The following is a 26,443-nucleotide window of genomic DNA, read 5'->3' as shown; positions in this document are numbered from 1 at the left end:
ACACACACACACACATTTGTATACATACACAGGTTCACATAAGTATGTACACCTACACCCACCTATATATACACACACACACACACACACACACACACACACACACACACACACACACACACACACACATAGGACAGGTTCATACATGTACACACACACACACACACACACACACACACATTTGTATACACAAACAGGTTCACACAAGTATGTACACCCATATACATACCCAAACATGTGCACAAACATACACAGAGTCAGAATACACACCACATACATATGTTGTATGGTATATTTTGTAGATGTGTTTTGTATATTGATATTAGGATGTTGAATTAGCTAAAGTGCCCTACCCACTAAGCCATGCAGTCTGTGACATACTACAGCAGTGTGACAAAAGAAGACACACCAGCACCATGGCAACTGTGGTAGCCTTCTAGTTATTGTTGTTTGCCACAATGGCTTTGCCTGAATATGCATGCTGGATGGCATCTGTAAGTTCTGTATGACATAACATTGTTGCAGGGTGGTGAAATGGCACAATAAATAAAGATCCTACTTCACAACAACAGGATCTCTGATTTGATCCTCATCTTGGATGCTTTCTGTGCAGAATCTATATATCCTGTGTGTGTGTTTATGGGTTTCTCCAGGTGCTCCAGTTTCTACTCGCCTCCCATGACATACAGTAGGTGAACAGGCATTCTTCAATTCACTAATAAGTATGTGTGTGTGTGTGTGTGTGTGTGTGTGTGTGTGTGTGTGTGTGTGTGTGTGTGTGTGTGTGTGTGTGTGTGTGTGTGTGTGTGTGTGTGTGTGTGTGTGTGTGTGTGTGTGTGTGTGTGTGTGTGTGTGTGTGTGTGTGTGTGTGTGTGTGTGTGTGTGTGTGGGTGCATGTGTGTGTGTGTGTGTGTGTGTGTGTGTGTGTGTGTAGCATATGAGTTATTGAGTGAGACGGTGTATTATGTGATAGAACAGAGCCCTGCTCAATATGGGTTCAGAGCCTGTGCTCATTGGCTGCCAGGATAGACTCCAGTATCCCCATGACCCTGTAAAAAAATAAAGTGTGTTATTTGGAAATAATGTATAGACAATTTGCTGCATCATAGTCCATACTGCAGTGTGTCCTAGGATATGTCATAACTCAGACATAGTTGCTCTGTGTTATGTGACATTGGCACAGTACAGGTACAGGTACAGGTGTGCCTGGCAGTTTACAGACATTCACTGAAGCACCTCTTGCCTTACCACAGTGGGCGTGATTGAATCATACCTAAACAACATAGTATTTTGTGAAGTTTTCCTGCAATCTATCATATTCTGCCTTTTCTACTAGCTGTGCTCTGAATACATATCTTGTAGTTCTGTAATACCTTCAAACCCCAACTCCTTGTTCTGCTTACTTTGTGCACCAGAATCTCTCAGAGATGTCTGTCAGTGGATGTGCTGGTGAACCGTGACTCAGTACTCATAACAGTGAACTGTTATATCTTAACAACAGTGCTGTCACTGCAGGGGACTTACACAATGAAGCATATATGTATGCATGCATGTGTATCTGTGTGTGTGTGTGTGTGTGTGTGTGTGTGTGTGTGTGTGTGTGTGTGTGTGTGTGTGTGTGTGTGTGTGTGTGTGTGTGTGTGTGTAATATATTATATACAATATATAATATATGTATGTAATATATCATTTATATATATATATATATATATATATATATATATATATATATATATATATATATACATATATGTATAGAGGAAGAGAGTGTATTTAGATGATAACATGAAAAGGTGTTAGACACAATCAGCATTCAACAAGCATTCACACATGGAATGCAGACCATATGCAGGTTACTCACCATAAAAATGCTGATACAGAATTACCAATATAAATATATATATATATATATATATATATATATATATATATATATATATATATATATATCAGCAATGAAACCATAATCTTAGGAGATGTAAACATCAACTGGGCCTCCATCCAGTCTTCAACCAACCCTCTTAACATCAACCTATTTAAGTTTTCCCAGCTAATCAATACAATAACACACCCATTAACAAACCCTCCTGTGGCACCATCCTTGACTGGATTCTAGTGTCACATCCCCACTATTTCTCAGACAGTGGTACTCTTCCCGACCCTCTTAGTGATCATTTGCCTACTTTCACGTCTCCCTTGCATCTCTTACCGCACCCATAATTTCATCACTACCGCAATGACAAAAACTTCAACCCATCAACCTTCATATATTCTCTAAAAGCAGTTAATTGGAACAATCTAAAGACACTACCTTTAGAAGGCGCAGTTGCTCATTTCAACTTTACCTTCTTAGAAATACTTGATTCCCAAGCTCCTCTAAGAACAAAAGAATAAAAACAAATTCTGCCCCTGGTTAACCAAACCACACTATCAATCATCGCCTTAGAGACAAAGCCTGGGGACTCTATCTGAAATAAGACCCCACAACAACATATTGCTTATAAAACCCTTCAAATAAAGTAAAAACATAATCTCTGACAGACAAAAATACTTCTTCACACTCCAAAACAACAATAAAACTAACCCACAAAAATTTTGGGAATCTCTACCCTCCTAAACCCCAGCAAACCACACACCCCAACCCCAGACCCAAATATCCCAGACCTAGATCTAGCTACACAGTTCAACTCCTTTTTTCATCGACTCTATTAGCAAACTCACATCCTCCTTCACACCCCTCCTCATTACCTAATACACCCCCAATCTCTCCCACAAACAACCCTCCCATCATCACCACTTCCTCCTCACTCTCATCTTCTCACCATCTATCTTCCACCTCTTCCACTACACTAACTCCCTCTTCACCCATATCTTCCTCAAATTCTCTCTCTTCCAACTCTTCTCTATTCTCATTTAAACCTATTCCCACTTCCACCATAAAGAAACTCCTTCAGAAACTGAAGCCTTGTACCAATGCTCCTGACAGCATTCTAATCAACCGCTCCATCCATGAATGCACAGTGCCCCTACTATGGAAGCAAGCCTTCATCATCCCCCTCCACAGAGGAGGCAACAATTGCAATGTCAACAACTTCCGTCCTATTGCTATCCTGTCCCCCATATCTAAACTTCTGGAAAAGTGTATCCAGCTTCAACTCCTACCACATCTCTTAGATAACAACCTTTTAACCCCTACACAACACGGATTCAGGCCAAATCATAGCACTATGACAGCCCTCCTGTCCTTTCTTGAGACTGTTAATACAGCACGCGATTCCGGTCACATTGTTTCCACCTTACTACTAGACCTCTCCAAGGCCTTCGACACTATTTCACACAGCCTGCTCCTATCCAAACTGTCAGAACTTAACCTCTCTCCCTCCTCCATAAATTGGTTCTCCAGTTATTTATCAAACAGATACCAAGCTGTAATATGGAAGAAAGCCACTTCCTCCTTCCTTAGCACCCCCACTGGAGTCCCCCAAGGATCTATTCTTGGTCCCCTCCTCTTTAATATATTTATAAATGACTTCCAAAATTCCATCCCATTTGCAAACATCATCCAATATGCAGACGATTCTACCATTATCTGCTCTGCCACCTCCCCCTCTCTGCTCCAAAAACTTACTCAAGAAGCTTTCTCAATTACTGAGCATTGGATGAAAATAAATCACTTAGCACTCAATGCCTCCAAAACAAAACTAATGGTATTTACCCCCTCCAAATCTACTTCTTTCGATATAAACTCTTTCTCAATTACCAGCCAAAACAACTCACCCTTGGAACTAGTATCTGAAACTAAGCTACTAGGTGTTCAAATTGACAATCAGCTTAAATTCAACTCCCATCTACAACTAAATATTAAGAAAACTCATCAAAAACTAGGTATGCTCTACCGGCAGAATCAGTATCTTACTAGCTCATCCAAAATCACTCTCGCTTCCTCCTTTCTCATCCCTCTACGGGCCTCTCTGGGGCTCCACTACTGACTAATCTTCAGACCTCTCTAAAAGCCAGCTTTCCTCCTGCTATAACAAAATTGCCAAATTCGCAAATAGCCATAGGTCCTCCACCCACCACTGTTCCTCTCTCCATAAACTAAATTGGCTCGAACTACCTAATCATCTTATCTATATACAGCTGACTTTAGCTCATAAGCTCATTCTCAACCCCTCTCTTTGTCCCTCCCTGTCTTCTGCCTTCAAAATGCACCTACCAAATAGAGTCTTAAGGTCCAACAATCAAAACCTACTCAAAGTTCATAAACCATCTTATCCCCAGGTAAACACCTATTATCCTCTAACCTGTCCCGTCTCTGGAACTCACTCCCACCATCCATTCGTACCACCTCTAATCACTACATATTCAAAAACTCTCTCCATACACATCTCAGGTCCCAATGGGATTGTTCTTGCTCCCGCCCCTCATAAATATATGGCATCTTACCTCCTCTATGCCTTCATACTCAACTTTACCTAACAAAGCTTGTGTTCCTTCTGAATAACTACTCTGTAATGTAATGTTATGTTCCTTCTCAATTACAACTCTGTTATGTAAATCACATTACTGTCTCAGCTCACTTACTTCGCATTAATCTTCATTTATTGTATTGTTTGAATGCTTTTGAATTTTTGAGCTAAATGTTTTATCTACTACTTGTATAATTATCATTATATTTAGCAATCTTGTATGTACCTATTTTGTCTGTGCTGGAGCTTTTCCCCAGGACTCCATTGAAAACGGGTTCTTTTGGCCCAATGGACTATCCTGGTAAACCAATTGCAAATAAATAAATAAATAAATAAATAAATATGTATATGTATACATATATATATATATATATATATATATATATATATATATATATACACACACACATATATATGTATACACATACACACACACACACACACACACACACACACACACACACACACACACATATATATATATATATATATATATATATATATATATATATATATATATATATATATATAAGAGAGAGAGAGATATACTGCACATGTTCATGTATATGTATATGTATGTACATATATATATATATATATATATATATATATATACATACACAATTTTTTAAAGCTAGATGCAGTAAATATAAACTTCGACCCTTGCTCGTATTTATTGCGCATATCTATAACTGCATACTAGTATGTTATATATGTCATGTAGTATACAACGATATAACAAAAAAGTAAATGTTCGGGAATAAATAAACAGTCTGTCCATAGTGCAGAGTCACTATATTATTGGCTTGCCGATGAGTCTTCTGTATCTTGGGAGCAGTAACCAGTTAAACAGTCACACTAGCAGTAACATCAGTCAGAACAACTTTATGATGCGCCATGTTAATCCTGTGCTTGAAAAATGAGCAAACAAACATTTTCACATGAAGAAGGTGGTGGTGCTTTCTCTCATTCAGATTCATAAGATTCATAATTTATTTATTTTTCTCTCGCTAAAATTCTGATGGATGAACAGATATACCCATTGCATACTATAACAGTTAATATAAGCCTTTCTTTTTTTATATATGTGTGGCTTTACTTTCAACAAGACACTCCACTTGATCAATCACTGTATCAGGTACATGGAATTTTACCCCAAGTCTAAAATTCATATTCATCTCATTGTAAAGTTTCTACCTGTCTTGTCTTTATAAGATGCATTCTTATTAACAGTTGTGCTGGCAGTTATCCTATAGACTGTAACTCTGTAGTCTAGAACTAAATACCAGGAGTCTGAGGTTCCAGAGTTGTCCCATTTCCTTGTCAGATTTTTGGTATGTTGGACTATATATTTTACACTAACATTGCTCTGAAGATATCTTTGATATGATGCATTATTTATAAATCTCCACTGCCTCACAAAGACTTCTTAGTTCATAAATTATGGAACAATGCTTAATATTTCCTTATGTGGTACTTTTTCTCTCAAACCAGATGTAGTACATCTAGGTAAAAAACTTTCTTAGACTGTGAAGGACACCAATGAGGAAGAGAAAAGGCAAACACTACTAAAAACTCTTGATGTCCACCACGGCAGTAAAACTTAATAGTAAAATCAAAACTTTAATAAAAAGAATATAACATAAAATAAGCAGTCCTCAGTCTTCAGAAGACATAGGACTGCTTATTTTATGTTATATTCTTTTTATTAAAGTTTTGATTTTACTTTTAAGTTTACTGCCATGGTGGACATCAGGAGTTTTTAGTAGATGTAGTACATCTGGTTATTTTCAATAATAGTCAATAAAGGAAAGGCAATAGGCTCTTTATACTGAAACAGATCCACTGCCTCTTTCATCCAAAAAAGATCTAGTATTTCACGTGGTAACATTGTATCTTTTTTGTTTTGATTTCTGAACATATTGCATACTTCACACCTCGGAGCTGTCTTATTCAATCTGTTTAAACATTGTAGATCAATAAAGACCATTGCATGCTTTTTGTTACATTTGGTAACAATTAGACATGACTCGGGTATTTTATTTAACAAAGCAATTCTATCATCTTTAAACATTAAGCATTGTACACAAAACAGTTCTTCATGGCATGGAAAGTATACTTGAATGCCCGGATGAAATAGCTTACCCACTGCATGTCCAAATATTCATAAATACATCTCAGAAAAGTTGCATTTTAATGTCTTCTCTCATATAGATTCTTAGCACTTCTAGTTTCTCAATTGAAACAGCTAATTTTAAGGTTATGCTAAGAACTTCCAGACCTTTCTTATGTTTTCTTTACACTCCTGCAAGAATGCTCTGTTCGGTTCACTTGGTTTTACTGAACTTGAAGATATTACTTTTGTAAACTCAATAGTATTCTTTGAAGCTTAGTTGGTACTTTATGAAGATTTTTAAATATGCTCTGCAGTGGTATATGATCTGACTCAATAGTTTCTAATTTACCAAGCTAATAATCATGAATAGTTGGCAGCCAAAAATTATAGCCAATATCTGTTTTCTCTGTTTGACCATAACATGTTTGTACATCAGTCTAAACCATTTACCAATGCAATATGTGTCTTCCTTCCTGCAATAATACTTCTCCAAGCCGTTGATAAATATCACCTACTTGAAGCGTAAATGGTTGAGACACATCATAAAGCTTCAGAGAATGAGCCTCAGTAGCTATCATTTTTAACATATTAAAAGCCTTATCCTGCCCTTGTGACCCAAACCAAACAATATCACGATCTAGTAGCTTCATATGCAACACTGTTTTATCTGACAAGTTTGCAACAAACTTGAAAAGACATTGCACCATACAAAATAATCAAATAAGAGATTATCTGTTATGGGGTTGCTGCATGCTCACTATTGCAATGACCTTATGAGAGTTTAGTTTGAGTCCTTCAGATTCAAGCCTTTTTGCTTGAATTTGTCCAACAACTTCATAAATCGTAAGTCATTTTCCAGTTTAGTATCTTCCTATTGCCAAACAAGAAGATCATCAGTTATACTACCAACTCCTTAGAACTTTTCACTCATTTCAGCTGCTAATTTTTTAAATAGTTCTGAGGTGGATGAGATTCCAAAAGGCAAACTTAGAAATGTGTATCTACCTAGAGGGTTGCTGAATGTGCAAATCTTTAGGCTAGTTTTGTCTAGAGTAATTCAACAAAACCCTAGATTAGCATCAAAAGCACAAATTAGGATAAGATATAGTTACAACAACCTCTTTAGTTGACTGACATGCATAATGCTCTTTTTTGATCTATTTAATGCATATTATCAGCTTCTTTTACTTCACAGTTGTTGCCATGACTTTCATTCATTCAAGTCAGTTCTGTTTATTAACAATTACATCTATAGCTTCCATGAAATTCACCTCTTTCTCGGTTCTGCTTTGTGAGTGTTAAACCCCTTTTATTTCACAATTAATGTTTCCATTAGATTTTGCAGTATCATAAGAAAAACAATCTACTTGAGTTCCTTCTTGAATATGAGGGCATTGTCCACACCTATAATATTCATAAATTCCAGTCTGTTTGGTAGAAACAACATCATTATTAAAAGGTATCTCTAAAAAATTCTTTTTTTTTTTTCCTTTTTTATAAACTACCTTGGGTTCTTTTTGCAAAACTTTACAAATGTCATTATCAGTATCATTTATAATGTCCTCAATGTAATAAATATCTACATTAAAACTTGTCATAAATGCCTGCAAATAAATCATATCCCTTTTACAGTCTATCACTGAACCAACATTAACAACATCTCCAGTGCTGCTCAAGGAAACACATTATAAGAAAAAAATCTCTGGTGAAAGACTAACTAGTTTGTTGTAAATTGTTTCTGTTGATTTATTATTTGATATACAGGTGGAAACACTAGAAAAAATTTACTAAATATGTAAAGATTACCCCCAAAAAATTTCTGGAGACAATATTCACAGAAGTTATTACCGGAAGACGACTGGGAAAAAAATGTAAGAATTTTTAGAGATAACCTTTTAATGATATCGTAGTGTCTACCAAATGGGCAGGGATGTATAAATGTCATAGGCGCAGACAATGCTGCCATATTTAATTAGAAACTCAAGCAGATATTTTTTCTTATGGTATTGTGAAATCTAATGGATACATTAATTGTGAAACAAAGGGGTGATTTATGTTGCACTTTGTAAAATGTACCCTGCCTTTTACATTGGAAAAATGGGAAGGCATTTTAGAGATAGAGTGTATGAACATTTGAATAACATTACAATAAAGGGCATTACAAATTCCCTAGACAACCAAGATAATAAGTTTCTGTTCATTGACATAGAAAGGATGCCAACTGATTTAATAGGTGGTGCACATAAGAAAAAATATTAGAAATGAAAGAATTATCTTGGATGCTTAAACTGTATCTTTATAATCTGCCAGGATTAAATGAAATGGTTTCTATTGTTCCTGCACAATATTTTTATGTATGATGTCTTTTTTATGTGCACTGTCTCTTTAAATGAAAGGTAGGGAGTGACCTGGGAATTATAAAAGGAAGTGATGTCAGTAAGTTTGTGTTCTGATGAAGTCTTTAGAGAGTATAAAGATGGAAGCACTTAACAGTTTGAGTATATCAAATTTGTTTCTTTGGTTTTATCAGCTGCATCTTTTTCGTTTTCATAGTGGAGAGAGGAAAGGAAAGACATCAGGCTACAGCAGGAGAAGGAAAAGTGGGGATCTGTTTACCCTAAGGCAGGACAATGCACATGAACCGCAATGGTTGCTTCTCATGGCCAGTGTGTTAGCAGATCCTGTAAAGAAGATCTTCAAAGATTTCTAGCCAGAGCTGAGGTCCCTCAGGACTTGAAGATAATAAATATGGTACTGTTGTACAAGGAGGAGAGCAGGAAAAAAAATGTGACCTACAGGTTTGTTAATCTAACAGCAGTGATGGGAAGATCAAAGAACAAATTCAAAGGGAAACACTGGTTTCTTTTCTACAGGACAGTGGCCTCCTGGACAACTATCATCAGAATTATATAGCCAAGGCAACTATTAGACAAAGATGGTCCTCTTTTATGATTAGGTTACAGAAGAACTTGAGTCATGAGTCACAGTAAATATGATCTTCCTAGATTTCACAAAGGTTTTGACTATGCCAAGTAAGTAGCTGGTAGGAAAATGGCAGGGGTTATGTAGGACCAGACTATGGAACTGGAATGTATCATAGTTGAACAATATGGTACAGAGTGATGTTTTGAGAGGGGATGATGTCAGAAAAAAGGAAGTGACTCGTACAGTACTGCAGAGATTCATACTCAGTCCAGTGCTTTCAGTGTGCTTATTTCAGACACCTGAGATAATACAAGCAGGATAAGCTACTATGTTACTGACACAAAGGCAGGTCCAGCAGTGGATGATGGGAGAAGAGTCTGAGAAAATACTTGAAAAGCCAGGTCAAAGTGTGCAAAAAGGTGGCAACTGAGGTTCTCTCCAAATAATTGCAAAGTACTGCAGTTGGATCACAGCAAGCCTGGTGTGAAGCATCACATGGGGTAGTATAGATTCATGGCAACAACCAGAAGAAGGACCTGGGAGGGGTCATCAGACCTAGATTGGACCACTAAGAGCAGAGTGAGAATGAAGTGGCAGGTGCAAACAGAATTCTTCCGTGGAATAGAATACAGAAGAAAACAGGTAATGCCTTCACTTACAGAACCCTGTTTGAGCTACAACTTGATTACCACATGCAGGCCTGTCAGCCATACAAGGAGAGAGCTATCAACCTGCCAGACCCATACAAGGAGAGGGCTATCAAGCTGCCAGAGCCATACAAGGAGAGGGCTATCAAGCAGCCAGAGCCATACAAGGAGAGGGCTATCAACCTGCCAGACCCATACAAGGAGAGGGCTATCAACCTGCCAGAGCCATACAAGGAGAGGGCTATCAAGCTGTCAGACCCATACAAGGAGAAGACTATCAACCTGCCAGAGCCATACAAGGAGAGGGCTATCAAGCAGCCAGAGCCATACAAGGAGAGGGTTATCAACCTGCCAGACCCATACAAGGAGAGGGCTATCAACCTGCCAGAGCCATACAAGGAGAGGGCTATCAAGCTGTCAGACCCATACAAGGAGAGGACTATCAACCTGCCAGAGCCATACAAGGAGAGGGCTATCAAGCAGCCACAGCCATACAAGGAGAGGGCTATCAACCTGCCGGAGCCATAAAAGGAGAGGGCTATCAAGCTGTCAGAGCCATACAAGAAGAGGGCTATCAAGCTGCCAGAAGGAGTACAGAGGAAAGTCATCAGAAGAATGTGCGAGATGGGAAGAAAAGGGTATGACCAGAGACTACAGGAGCTTTACTAACTAGAGACCAAAAGAGGCAGGAGAGACAATGGTATTGGTACACAAGATTGTGTCAGTGAGCTGTGAAGGGATCATCCTAAACAGGAAGAGTGGAGAAGGATGCACAGGTTGAAGACAGCGGGGACTAACTACTGCCGGGATCTTCAGAACTATTTTTTTCCAGTGAGGACTGTAGACCCATGGAATGTGCCTCCGGAATGGGTGAAGGAGTTCACAGAAGTATTCAAAAGAGCAGGTTAGAGAAAGGGTGAGAGGGAAGGATAAAGGAGAGGCAAGATGTTAAATGCAGTTAAAAGAAAGACTAGATTTGTTTTTGTGTCCTTCTGCCATCAAGCAAATGAAACATAAGCATTCCATATTTTGCACCGAGATTAACAGTCCTCATATATTTCACTGGGGATTCATACCTGCCATCCCTCTAGCAGAAGGAGGTGGACTTTTGAACATCTTCTACTCCAACAAGGGAGAAGCTATACTACATCACATGTTTGAACTCCAATGTCTCACCATCTTATATTAAGAAACAGGACATATTGTTTATGCTGAAGAGCTAGGCAGACTCTTATCAGCCCTCAAGGGCATGTCATTTACACTTAAGTCACGGCACTACTTTGCAGTAATGAGTCATGTCTGAAGAAAAAGTGAGCCAGTCTGGGTTTTTTTTTTTTTTTAATTAAATATATAAATTAGAACACATTATAAAAGAGAATCCTCAAAATATTCTGCCCTGTATAAAGAACTTTTTAGTAGGGGTTCAGCTATGTCATAGAAAAGCTACTAAGGAAACTGTTTGCTTGCACACTGCTGTGTAAAACACATTCCCAAATCCATTCAGGGTGCTGCAAAATTTCTGCATTCCTTTCCCTGAAAATGCAGCAGCCTTAGAGTTAATTGTTAAGTAAGGGTCTGTGAAAAAAGTCACACTTCTCAGTTATTCATCATCCAGATTCAAAGTCTGTATTTTTATTTTATACCTTCTGCCCATACCTATCAACTGTACAGACTTTCACAGAATGTCCAGATTTTTGTCTCATATTTTAATCCATTTTTCACAAAATTGTGGTTTTCTAGGAAATCATTGGCAAATCATTGAAGAGTGAAGTCAGAAAATAATGACAGACATTTGAGTTTCAGACTTCATACCCTTCAGAAAAGTCATGCTAATGCAAAACCTGTTATCCTATCAGCCTTCTAAGGTTGAAAGATCAATATTTAAAAATTGTCCCTATTTTTGGGCCTTTGTCCCTCCATTATTTATGGCTTTGTCCAGATTTTTTGCTCTAAGAGGTTCAGAGATATGCTTTGTCCTATGGAATGTATGCGGGTGTTGCTTTGCAATGTGTTTTAGTGTTTCACATTCTGCTATCACCTGGCTACTTATTGGCTACAATGCAATGAGAATTGTACCGGCTGACAAAGAAATAAAAAATGCTAAACAATGTTTGAAGTTGAAAAAAAAAATGACAGAATTAAAATAGTGTGACCGGTAACGATTTGTGGGTTTATAAAAACCAACAGTCTGCTCCTGTTTGGAAAAAGCTGTGAAGATCCCTCTTTCATTAAAAATAGCAGCAAAAAGAGACCTCAATGTACTTTTCCTGAGTTTTGAAGAAGGGTGAGTAAATTAAGCTGTTAGTGGAGTGTGGTTTCCAGCAGCTTGCTCTGTGAGGCATGCTGACTGAGTCATAGATGGGAGGGGCCATACCAGGTCTGGTAGTCTAGGGATATAATACAGCCTTGAAATATACATGTGATTCATTCCTTCTGCTTCCAGTCACACAAAGAAATCCTCAGGAGTGCCCTGTGTCCTCTCTTCATTCCATTTCACTGTCTTCACTGTCAGTTTTTACTTGGAGGATTTGCATCTCCCTTTTTTTCCAGACTTCAGATATCCGAGAGCTATGGATCTAAAAGTTTCTTGCTTCTTGCTGTTTCTTATTCACTTTGTTTTGTCAGAACATGACATACTTGGTGAGTATTAAAATCCTTTTGTATTTATTTAGTGGAGGATTAGGTTTAAAGTTTTTTATTAAATCATACCTGAATTACAATTTGATTGTTTTACAGTGTAGCAGACCTTTTCTGGTTGATGCACAGCTCAAAAATCAGTGAAATGTAGGGCTGACTGCCCCTCTCCTATGAAGTAGGTAGGAAGATGGCATTTCCAGAGTGCGGAATGAGACACACACCCACGTGGGCACAGAGTAAGGGTAAAATGTGAGATGTCCTACCTAATGTGGGAAACGTGTAATTAATCCCATTACGGGTATAAGACAATACTTTCTCTGTCAGGAAACCCGAAGTCCTGAAAAGTAAAACAAGGAAAATCCTTTGTTGTGTCTGGCTGTGGAAATGCACATTTTGCAGGATATGCTGAACTTTCTCCACGTGGAGCAAAGAGATAGTTGGGTATAAAATTCCTGGATGTGACTTGACAGTGTAACATTTTCAAGTCTTTTTCCTGTACAACTAAGGGAAAGTGTTTTCTCCTTCAGGTGAGTTATAATTAAGACTCAGGGTATCCATTTCTTCTGTACCATGAAATAGTTAGGAAACTTTAAGAGAAGATAAATAAAATATGTCCTTCCTACTATATGAAATAAAAAATATCTTATTTAAACTGAAAAGGGTAATTTTAAGGAAGAAAATGTTCACCTTAGAGGGACAGGTGATGAAAGACTACAGCTTGCAAATCTAGGCTGACGTGGGTTGGGGAATACCTACTCCACTCTGATTAGCATACACATAGCTTTGTTACAGATGTACTAATGACTACCTAAGAAAATGCAAATGTATAAATAGTACAGCTTCTGCAAAGACAAAGCTTTTGTCTTTCAGTTTAAATTATCCTTTAAGATACAAATGAACAGAGAGTTTTTATGTGCCATGTTAGATTTGCTTTTACGGTTATGGCAGTGCAGAAGTTGTTTCTGACATACCAAGTTCCCATATGATGGCACAGATGATTTTTGTCAAATTTAGCTGATTGATGGCATCAATAACTTGACCCACTGCTTAAGGGAGTGACTATTCACGGAGTGATTTTCAAGCCATCTGGGAGAGGTTCAAATCAGATATGGAAAAGAGGAAATCTCCACCCCCAACTCCCCGCACACACTCCATTGAGAAAACATTTATGCTTTCTGAGCTGATGTGAATGATTTAAGACAGTAGCCAATTGTTTATAGGTGTCGCACATAACAGATTTTGCCACTGCTATACGTCATGCATATGTGAATCAGTGTTATAAGGAACTAATTCTTCAAGCAGTGTCATTAACCAAAAGCATGTTGTAAGGCAGCCTGTGAAAATACATGTTTGTTTGAGGAGTTTCGAAATAACTAGTGTGGGAGGACCACATAGCCAGAGGAAGGGTCCTCAGCCCACGATATTTATGCATTTCGGAATATGGCTAGAAACACTTTCTTGAAAGCAGACCTACGACCTGAATGTTGCTAACCAACACACATGTCTGAGTTTCCAGTGTATTTTCCCATTTGATAAACTTGACTGTCTTAGCAGCTAAAAAATTTAGTTTAGGACTCAGTTGAGGGGAAGGGAAGAACAGTGACAGATACAGAAAGTGAGAAAGAGAGAGAAAGTGAGACAGAGAAAGAGAGTAAGAGTGAAGAAGGGAAAGTGCGCTAGAGAGACATTCGGACAGAGAGACATGCTAACGTCAACAGAGACAGAAAGTGAGGCGGTATATTCTACCCGATTTGCTTGTATAAATCCCACATTGTATACTGCATAGGTGATACTGTATTTGCTAGCCAGTTACTTTTCACTAAAGTTGCTTAAATTTATAGTATGATTGTTGCTTTACAGTGTAATTGACCCGTTCGGTTTAGCAGACAGCTGTAAAGTCAGTAAAATGAAGGATTGTCCTTCTGAAGAAGTGGAAAGACAGTGTTTAGAGAGTGCAGTATGAGACACACACCCAAGTGGGCAGACAGGGTAAAATGTGAGGTGTCTTTCCTAATGTGGGGGCAAATGTAGTGAATGCAGTTACCAGGTGTCTTGTCCTAATCCAACGGATGCCTCCTGTGGTTTTTCCTCAAGACAGGAATACAATAAAGCAAATATTCTGTTATAAAGCCATCCTGCATAAACCAGCTATTGATTTTAACTATGAAATGACTGTCATTCAGGTGAATAGATGACACACAGGCAATGGTTCTTCACCACTTCATCCCTTTTTCTTTTTTCTCATATATTGTGCAAATAAAGGGAGATGTCAGCAATAATTGTGTTTTTATTGTTAACGTTTTATTTTTATGCAAGAAAGGTTTGTGATCTGTGATAGTTTACTTTGTATGTGAGGGAGTTGGGTTAGGAGAAGTAATTGTGCAGGTGTTTCACTAAGGAAACAAAAAGCACCTATGGAATACTCATCTTACCATATCCTGTTAGTGCCCTCTCTAAAGCAGCTCCTAGGTCTTACTACCTGCTAAGTACAACTGGGTCAGAAGTTAACAACCATACACTGCCTTTCAAGCAATATGCTGAAACTTGTTTTGGTCTCTGTGTGCACCTCCAGCTAAATGTAGCGTGAAGTAATTTACTGAAAGATGGATGGCTAGCAACAAATGAATAAAAATGTTTCAACTCTCCACAGCCCCAATAACCATTTGTGTTCTGCTCAAAAGCTTCCTTGAAAATCCAAGGATAAGAAACATAACAAGATGCATGCTTTATTCATACACCGGACTAAAGTTATAAAATACATTTTTACATTTCTGTTTGATTCTGTTAATCACATAGGCTGTTTCCTGTGCCATGGGTACAGGGATTGATTCCTCCCAACTTCATTTGCCTGCTATGTGACTCTAAAAAAGTCACATAACCAGGCAGTGCTCCCGGGTCACCCCTGCAAAGGGATGATTGTGTCCAGTGGGCTTACCCAGTCAACAAATAACTAAAATAAAAAAGGGCAATCCAAACCAAATGTCCCTTTACTGGTGTGACCTATTGGTCTTTCAAAATGTGTCAATGTCAAAAAGCTTGTAATTTGAGCTGGATGCTGAAATTGTTGATCTGTGTTCCATTCTACAGGGTACGGTAACACCTCTTCGCCCTGCCAACAAAATCTTCCATCTTTTTCATCAAAGAAACTTTGGGCTTCCATAATGCTTGCCTGAGCTTCTAATTTCAGTAAATTGGTTCACAAGAAACATTGGATGTTTTTAAATAACCACACGGTACTGAATTTAGCCCTTTACCTTGATCAATGAACATGAAATAGGAGGATGAACCCTAGCAGCTGCAAGCCAGGCTGTCACCTTGTGGTTGTGACTAAGAAAGACAAAAGTTAAGTATTGTTTGCTAATACTGATACAGATACCAGTGGCAAAACCAATGTTCAGGGTGATACTGTGGGAAAGAAGTTATGCTTATGTACGTGTTGGTAATTACTTGCATCTACCTGTGTGCCAAATCACCAGGTTTGTGGTAGACACTAATTCCCTCTAGATCTGCCCCTACAGCTGGTTACCAAACAAATAAAAAAGTACACTATCTTTTACAAAGCTAGTGAGGGAACACTACTTGCAAATCAATCACTTCACCAACATCAGTTCTGCCCTCTTTTACCACCCATCTCACTGAATGAAAGGTGTTTCTCCCATGCCCTTATGACAGAATTATATATTAAATACATACATATAAGCACACATATACACACATATCTTTATTCCATGCACTGTCGCACTTATTACCTGAGCTGTGTACATTTTATTGTACTTAGTTTGCATTGACATTATATAATATAGTAATTTTCACATTGTAGTAACTTCATTGTATCATGCCCACATCTCTGTTTGCCATCAATGAATACTGTGCATTGAAACTTACACTCTGCTTGAAAGCTGACATATAGCGCTATCTGCTCATTGCTTGCTCTGTATCAGAATCGGGATCTTGCCAGAAAAATGGGTGCTATTGTTCCACGGGAGTCACTTTATAAATGTAAATATGTAAACAAATTATCTTATTTGCCTTTGGTAGCCAAGATGTACAAATAAGCTGTACTTCTTTATGTCCAGAGATAACATGGCTGGACACAGGGCATGGGCAGAGTGAAAATATTTAATTGCATGACATGAGAATCAAGCCCACATCTGTGTGGTATATTGTTCATTGTTTACTGTCTTGACCACCGGGTTTACTGCTGGCCAGTTTGTGCATTCTGCATCAGTAAATGGCAGGGGATTATTTTCCTCATACCTTGACTGGGAACAGAATTGAGTAGAAGGGGTATTTGTGCAATATCATGTCAGACGAACCTTAAATTACTTAGGTTAGCAACTCCTCCACCTTTTGTGTCACACAGAATGAAAAATCACCCCCTTGTAGGGAACACATATTAAAAGTGGTGTCCAATATAATTCTTCCAGATTTGTTAATGTCACTTAGACCTATTTCTCTGAATACGATCCTGTCCCTCTGCTGTAGCCACATTCCACCCCCTGAGTGGTAAGTCATACCTCTTCACTGCCTAAACTTTAGTACAATGTCCAGATTTCTGCTTCATATTTTTTGACTTTGCCTCATAAAATTTGTGTTTTTATAGCAAATCATTGAGGAGTGAAATCCCTAAATCATGACAGACATTTGAGTTTCAGACTTCGTGTCTTTCAGAAAATGCATGCCAATACAAAATCAACTTTCTATACCTACAAGAACAATAGTTAAAATTTGTCCCTGATGGTGATTCTTTGACCCCCCATTACCTTTTGGCTTTGCCTAGATTTCTTGCACTAAGGTTGAGAAGTATGGTGGTAGTTGCCTTTATTCTAGGCACCCCTAGTACTAACCTACGAACCCATTATAAGCACCCCAGTGCATAGAGCTAAGCTCATGCCTCACTAAATTAAGGCTACTTATATGACCACAGAGACTGAGATTGCAAACCTGAAGGGACACTCACTGGTTTCTTCTGATGATTGTATATAACTGTAAGACATTTCTGAAGCTTTTAACGTGTGGAAATTTAAAGCTTTACTTTTCTCTTAACAAACCAATGATTTACGCTTGACCACAGGTTTTGCAAGCATGAGAAATGTAAAGCATTATGGGGAACTGCAGATTAAGAGACACATTTGATAAAGCTTTTGCAACATGCTTCTAAATTTCTGAAAACACGACAACAGCTCATAATTTGTGAAACCACAAGGCAGTTGTGAAAACTGGAACCAGACATGGAAGTAATAATTCTGTACTTGAAGTCAAGCTACTATGCAAGTGCATTTTTTCACTCGGGGAATATATATCTCAAGTGCTGCTGCATAGCTACGTAATGGAAGGCAAAGAAAATGCCTCCTTCCAAAAAAGTTTATGAGCTAATGCATCTTTACTATCCAAACATATAATCTGTAGATAAACATCAACTTTGATGTTAGACACAGACGAGTTTCCTTGAACTCAGCAGAGCATTATTTTATTGATTTATTTATTTGTTTCCTGGGTTAGTCCTACTAGACCTATGGCTTCTTTTCAGTCGAGACAGGAAGTGATATTCATACTGACTAGAGGAAATTTGGCCAGGACACAAGTGAACTTGACCTACTCTTTTTGATAAGTGCCATGAGATCTTTTACTTTCACCAGAACTGCCACCAATTCATGCAGGTGGGGCCTTTGTTTAACATCTCATGCGAAGAATGGCACACTCAGGAGTATAGTACCCCACCCCTACCCTGCAGTGTCAGCAATGGAAAATAAACCTCTCTCCCTAGTGTGAGAAGAGAGCCCACAGCCTTCTGATCTAGCAGCAAAGGTGGGTGGGCTACTTGTTGAGTTACTGAGAGAGCATTAAGCAAGGAGTAAATGGAGACGTCACTTTACTCTCTCATTACTGATATAGGCAGCGTTCAAACTTAGTACAGATAAACATGACTTCAGATGTATATGTGACAAATTTATATTACTTGGTTTCCTAGTGACTTGCTTTGGAGCTGTTTAGTGCTGCTGGGTAAAAGGATCAGAAATTGGATGCTTACTTATCTCACGTATGCAAAAACACAAAGACACTGGAACACAGATGTGATGTTTGTCTTTTGGCTTTTCCTGGTTAGGGGTCACCACAGTGGAACTCCAGTCCGCTAATGATTGGCAGTAGATTTTTACGGTGCCGAGTTGCCAGCTCAACACCCACCCATTCACGCATGTCTTTCGGAACACCACTCGACCGCGGGGAGGACATGCAGACTCCACACAGAAGGCACTCCCCGCACTCCATCCAAGAATCGAATGGGAGAACCTCTTGCTGTGAGGCAACAACGGTACCGCTGCACCACCGCGGATTAAGCACAGATGTGATGTAATACTTTTAATTAGACAAACATAGATTTTGCAATTACTTAAGCTTTTGAGCTGGCATGAGCCCATCGTCAGGAGTTATTAAGTTACTGATGTCCAATGCAGCTGTTTAGTATTCTGTTGTTACTAGAAAGGAAGTACATAATTTATTTCCAACTGAATGAAAAAAGGAAACTTGAAAAATGCTTGGGCTACACCCCAGAGACATACAGAGTGTGTGTCTCTGTGTGTGTGTGTCTGTGTGTGTGTCTCTGTGTGTGTGTGTGTGTGTGTGTGTGTGTGTGTGTGTGTGTGTGTGTGTGTGTCTGCGTGTGTGTGTGTCTGTGTGTGTTAGAGAGACTAAAACTGTAGAACAGGATCAAGACATGCTATAAAAATCAAAGTTTGAGATGTTACTTTAGAGTTAGTGTTCATTTAGCAGAGAAGATAGAACTCAAATAGCCTGCTGTGACATTTAATGACGAAATAAATCTCAAAAGATGTGTAAGCAGATTAGTTAAATCCAGAGAAGGAAAACAAGAAGTTATAATTTATAAATTGTTTGTCTAAACAAGCAGTCTTTGTGTGAGAGAAGTTTTGGTTAAAAGAAAATATGAATTAGCAAAAATGTTAAGTTCACAGGGCTACCAAAAGAATAAGATACTGGGTTAGAAACTATGGATATTGTATGCATTTAATACACTACACAGACTGTGGTTTAGATAGATGGGAGAAATAAGAAAAAAGGACAGAAGAAATGAAAACGCTGTTGTTATGTTAGCCCAAGGTTCTGAAAGACTGTAGAACTGGATGAAGGTTTGTTTTACTGTTACAACTGTTGGCACATTAAGGCCCTGCTGACTAATAAATCCATGGTTACTGCTGTCATCACCGGAATATTGTCTTATGTTAAAGTAACTATTCTCTTGTCTTGAATAAAGTACAAGTGTTAAAACATAGACCCTGTCTTATTCACTTGGTAGTCCCTGCTTTTCTGTGTGTGTGTGTGTGTGTGTGTGTGTGTGTGTGTGTGTGTGTGTGTGTGTGTGTGTGTGTGTGTGTGTGTGTGTGTGTGTGTGTGTGTGTGTGTGTGTGTGTGTGTGTGTGTCTCTCTCTCTCTCTTTCTCACACACAGTGTCTCTCTCTCTCTCTCTCACACACACACACACACACACACACACACACACACACACACACACACACACACACACACACACACACACACACTGCACTTTTCCTCACTAGAAATTTTCAAGATTTTTTTTTAAGTCAATTGTAAATAAATGATGTACTTCCTTTCTGGACACAAGTGGATATTTAAGTAGTCTATCTTGTATCAGTAACATAATAACTCCTGTTAAAGGGCTTATGTCAGATCAGTTTATCCCCTCTGGTGTTGTATAACTTAGCATAAATAAAAGGCATGTCTTCCTCTACTGTATAGATAAGCAGGATGTAAGTACGGTAATCAATGCCAACGATACATGTAAGTACGGTAATCAATGCCAGCGATACATGTAAGTACGGTAATCAATGCCAATGATACATGTAAGTACGGTAATCAATGCCAACGATACATGTAAGTACGGTAATCAATGCCAGCGATACATGTAAGTACGGTAATCAATGCCAGCGATACATGTAAGTACGGTAATCAATGCCAATGATACATGTAAGTACGGTAATCAATGCCAGCGATACATGTAAGTACGGTAATCAATGCCAGCGATACATGTAAGTACGGTAATCAATGCCAACGATACATGTAAGTACGGTAATCAATGCCAACGATACATGTTTGTGGTACACTGGCATTTTTACTTGAGCCAGTGGAACACACAGCAACATCCCTACTTTCATAGGTAAGTACTAGGCTATCGGCCCTAGGGTCTATACAAGCCTAGCCAAAAAGGTACCCTGGCTTTCGCCACCCAAGAAAATTATTTTCCTGTGCCCCTGTCGAGCAGAGCCACAGAGGGGATCCCCGGGTGAATTTCCTATTTCCCATCCAATCATCAAGATTTTTCTTGAAGAGTGCTAATGAGGAGCTTTGTTTGATATAGATAGATAGTTTGTTCCAGAGTATGGGAAGTCTCTGGGACAGGAATCTATCCCTCCAGCATGTTCTGTTTATTGTGGTGACAAAGTTTAGGTCCCAAGAGCATGTAGCTCAGAGGGATTGGGATTTCTTTAAGTGGAGCATGTCCAACAGCTCTGGGTTTGACATAGCTTTGTATGTCAGGCAGAGATCGCCTCTGAGTAGGTGATATGCGACGGAGTAAAGCTGGAGTTTTTTGAGATGGTCTGTTTGAGGTGGTAATCCTCTTTGTGAGGTATTTCTGCGGCCTTTCCAGTTGTTGTAGATGTCTTCTGAGATGAAATTGCACATGAATAAGAAGCCACAAATTGTAAAAAAAAAAAAAAAAAAAACAGAAGGTAAACTACAGAGAAATATGCAGAAGTTATGTTTTACTGGGACACCTGTGCATACCTGGATTATTTTTCCACAGATGACAGCACAGCACATAACTTTAACGTATAAATGTGAAAATCGCAGGTAAAGCAACTTCCATTCAACTAGACCTGTGCCAGAATCATGTAATAATATGCTTTAAAGCTGTATGAATGCCCTGTTTTGAAAGGTTAGTAAATCAGGTGCATTATTTTAAAATGTTGCTCAATATTGTGAAAGCAGAATGACAGAAAGCTTTACTTTCCATCAATTATGTCACACAAACTTGCAGAGAGTGCAATGTCCGTGTAGATTACTGAGATTCTGAGTTTTATTTATAGGATCGAACTGTCCTTGTGCACCAACACACAGCTATTTATATTCTTTAAGCAGCTCTGTATATTATTCTAACTTAGTGAATCTTACTACTAACACCCCTAGCACAACAACAGCACTCATACTCGGGCATACAAGTACATCCTTACACACCCACCCACACATACGTGCACATGTGCAGATATACACACACACACACATGCACATGCATGCAAAGAAGAACACACAGGCACATGTGCATGTGTGCGCATACATGCACACACACACACACACACACACACACACACACACACACACACACACACACACAGTCACATCCATTGAAAAAGCCAGTTTGTCGAAACCTGTGGTTTGGTGCTGCTACTAGAGGTTCTGGTTCACTTCATAAACTGCTGCTTTTGCTAACGAATTGCTGCATTGCAGGCAGTTATTTATTGGGTGATGTGTTTTTCCTGTTTGGACTGTTGTTTTCCATGCACCTGAATTTCTGTGCATTATTTGATGGATGTATATGTGTGTGTTTGTGTGTGTGTGTGTGTGTGTGTGTGTGTGTGTGTGTGTGTGTGTGTGTGTGTGTGTGTAATATATATATATATATATATATATATATATATAAAATCTACGAGAGCAATTCACTTGGCTTATTTACTTGACCAAGTGATTTTGGTACTTGTTTTACCAAATGTTTAATTTAATGAACATTTATGTTGTCAAAAGTCTGTGTTGCCCAAAAAAAAAAAAAAGATCAGTGGGTGTCTGGTAGGATTGGGAGTGTGGGCATTTGAATGTTTTAGGTTTGGGTTAAGTAAGAGTAAACTTTTAGTGGTGTGTGTGTGTGTGTGTGTGTGTGTGTGTGTGTGTGTGTGTATATATATATATATATATATATATATATATATATATATATATATATATACATATATACACACACACACACACACACACACGCATTTGTTTGTGTTAGAGTGTCAAAGTTTGGATTACGTAAGGGGATGGTTTTAGTCTTATTCAAACATCTGTGTGTATACTATGTCCAAGTGTCTTGTTTACAGGTACTGTGTAGACCAAACCAATACCAACGACTAAAGGTCTAACTGTGCCAAGTAAATGTATAAAGAAAACAACAAAGCACAGTACAACCACCATGGCAAGCAGCATAAAAATTCAAGGAGATGAAGCATTTTTATGTGAAAGCGCTTATCCTGGTTTTTATTAAATACAGTTTTATTTAGTCTCCTTGAATTTATACGCTGCTTGCCATGGTGGTTTACTGTGCTTTGTTGTTTTCTTTGTTTACAGGTACTATAAGAAAAAGGGTTTTTCATAAGGAAACCCAAACCCAGCCCATATCCCCAACACTGCACATTACTTTAAGAAAAATCCTTTCCCTAACTGCACATTACCTTAAGAAAAATCCTTTCCCTAATGGTGCCACTATTCAAACAAATTAAGTCTGATGTTAGGCCTATTTTTTTTGTAATGCAAGATTTATTGACCACGAGTAGAACATTATTTTTTGATCAGTGGTTTGTTAGTTTTCAATTAGTTGGTTCATTGATCTGCACTAATGAATGAACGTGGTGTTAATCTTTATGCTGCATGTCAACAAACTTAGCTGCATTCACAGATAGATGGAGATATATATGTGGGTTTTGTTAATTTTTTCGAATGGTGCTTTGGTCAACATCTTATCACAATTTGGATGACTAAACAGATAATTGACAAGTGTCAAGTAGCAAATCGGATGATACTAAGGTTCAGGTTGGTGAATTTGACCTTTCCCTAAGAATTGTGAGATCTCCCTGCAAAAAAAAAATTATTTTTTTCTTTTTCTGTTTTTTCATGTACCGAGATTGATGCTTGGTACATGTACAATAGTGTGTCAGCGTGCATAATTTCTATCATTTGGTTTTGACATTTATGCTGTTCAACCAAGTTAAATAAATCTATATAGATGGATAGTTAGATACATACATAGATACATGAAATTCATTGCAAAGATAAAAAAGCAGGTGTAGCTTTTTTCTGTGAGTGATTGCAAACAGTGGTAAGTGGGGAATTTGCCCTTTCCACACTTGAGTGTGATCTAGAGTTCATAGGTTCATAGGTGTGCACTGGGCTAACAGCCCTGGAGCCTATATAAGCCTAGCCTAAGAAGAGTCCCTAACATCATGCCATCCAAAGTTAGTTCCCAGCGCCCCTGTCAAGTAAGGCTACTGAAGTGATCCCCGGGGTGAACTTCCTATTGCCCATCCACTCATCAAAATTTCTCTTAAAGAAGGCCTCTAAATAGGCGATAAGAAACAGAGTATAGCTGGAGTTTTTTGAGTTTGTCCATATAGGGCATGCGTCTAAGGCCTAAGATCCTCTTAGTGAGGTATTTTTGTGGCCTTTCCAGTTGTTGTAGGTGTATAGTGAGGTGCATACCAAATAGGGTGTTGTATTCCATAATAGGGCTAATAAGGGACGAGTAGAAGAAGAGAGGGATTATGACCTCTTTCTTCCTGGATGAGAAACCTTTTGTAATGAGTTGTGCCACATAGAAGGACTTTCTGACTACAGTGGCAATGTGGTTATCAAAGGAGAGGTTGCTGTTAACCTGTGTCCCTAGGTCTCTTATCACACCTTCAGTGTTTCGTGGACTACCACCTATGTGGTAGTTCATGGGCACTGAATTTTTCCCAAAGGGAATGACAATGCACTTTGTGGCAATGAGCTTAAGGCCACGGTCCTGGCACCAGTTATTGATGTCAGTGAGGCCTTTTTGTAGAATGTCTACATCAGCTGGAGAATCATTAATGGCTCCCAGTTTGCAATCATCTGTGAACTTGGTCAGCAACAGTCCCTTTGTGTTGGCTTGAACTTCAGAGAAGTAGATGCCAAACAGGAGAGGACCTAGGACCGATTCCTGTGGGACACCTCTTGTAACTGGTCGGTGGTCAGATTTGGAGTCCGCTACTTTCACAGTGTGGTTTCTATCAGTGAGCCAGTTGGCAACCCATCTTATTACATAGGGGTTTATTCCTAGTTTAGTGAGTCTGTCTATGATTCCTGAGTGAGGGATGGTGTCAAAGGCCTTGGCAAGATCTAGGTGGGCTGTGTGAACTACCTTGCCCTCATCCATAGCTCTGGTGACAGACTTGAAGAAGTCTATCAGGTTGAGCAGGCATGATCTACCTTCCACAAACCCATACAATGTGGGGTTCAGAGTTTGGAGATTCCCTATGTCTTTATTTATAAGGTCCATGATGATGCACTCCATAGCCATACATATCAGACTCGTCAGGCTAATGGGGCGGCAGTTCCCAGGGTATGCAGTCACTCCCCCTTTGTGGAGTGGGATGACCATAGCAGTGCGCCATTCAGTAGGAACAAAGCCTGAAATGAGGCCATGATTGAACAGGGTACTCAGGTGTGGTACCACTTCACTTTGTAATTCATGTAGAACACACCCAGGGATATTATCAGGTCCCATGGAAGCTATACTCTTGGCTTTGGACAGTGCGGTTTTACCTATGTAGCCATGATAATAGGGACTTGGTTTTCCTTAGGTATTGCAATAGGTCCTTTAGGGAGTGAAAAGTGGGTACAGTTCACACTGAACCTGTCAGCCAATATGTTGGCAATATCAGTTGGCTCTGTATATGTATTGCCATTGTGCTGTAACTCAGAGCAGATCTGAGTATTACCATGTAGATTATTGACATAATTATAGAATGCCTTGTGGTTGTCTTTAGAATCTGCAGCAATTTTGTTTTCATAGCTAGCTTTAAAGGATTTGGTGATGGATCTCAGTTTTGTGCTGAGGCTGACAAGGGAGTTTTTACAGTCTTGGGACTTCACCCTTTTCTGCAACAGTTTTTTCCTTCTGTTGTAGAGTTTATGGTGGGGAACCACCAGATTGGCATCCTTTTTTTGGAGGAGAGCATCTTGGTTCTGTTTGGTATGGCCCATTCCATGCACTTGTGTATGTGCTTATACAGTGAATTAGTGTAGGATTCAGCGGTCATACACTTATTTTCCATTTGCATGGGTGTCATAAAGTTAGCCATCTCTGTTTTTAGAAGCCCAAAATTGGCTTTGGAGAAGTTTTTATGGTGGTTGTGTTTGGGGGGGGGGTTGGGATGTGGATATCCATGGTGATTAGCTTGTGGTCAGATTTGACCAAGGAGGAGTTGATTACTGGTGTAGAGCAATGGTCACTCATGTCAGTAATGACCAGGTCAAGGATGTTTCTACCTCTGGTGGGGGTGAGAATGAGTTGGTCCAGGGTATTGGAATTAATGAATTCCAGAAAATGTTGAGCAAGTGTGTTGGTACATGAGTAATTTCCCAGTTAATGGAGGGGTAGCTAAAGTTTCCCAGTATAAGGGTATTGGGTTCTACCCTAATATTTTCCAGTGAATTTAGGAATGTGAAGTGGGAAGTCTTGGGACATGATGTGGGATCGATAGCAGGCTACAACCTGGATTGCAGTTTTACCTAGTGTTAGCTGTATCTGAAGTATCTCTGATCCGTTATGTTGGGCTACT

At 38.9% G+C, this 26,443-nt stretch overlaps 1 protein-coding gene across 1 annotated transcript in view; it reads left to right on the top strand.

The window, feature by feature from the left end:
• The first annotated feature begins 12,605 nt into the window (after positions 1-12,605).
• The window catches only part of TNFRSF12A (TNF receptor superfamily member 12A), a 123,919-nt gene continuing 110,081 nt past the window's right edge, over positions 12,606-26,443 (top strand). Inside the window, exon 1 of the mRNA XM_044086350.1 lies at positions 12,606-12,797. Within this exon, the coding sequence (XP_043942285.1) occupies positions 12,728-12,797 (70 nt within the window). The 5' untranslated portion in view covers positions 12,606-12,727. The remainder of the gene's footprint in view (positions 12,798-26,443) is intronic.

Source organism: Protopterus annectens, chromosome 10.part0 (assembly GCF_019279795.1).
Source record: "Protopterus annectens isolate FY-2018-M chromosome 10.part0, PAN1.0, whole genome shotgun sequence".
Classification (NCBI taxonomy): Eukaryota; Metazoa; Chordata; order Ceratodontiformes; family Protopteridae; genus Protopterus; species Protopterus annectens.
The sequence above is the reverse complement of the archived record's forward strand: the minus strand, read 5'-3'. Positions and strand labels throughout refer to the sequence as shown.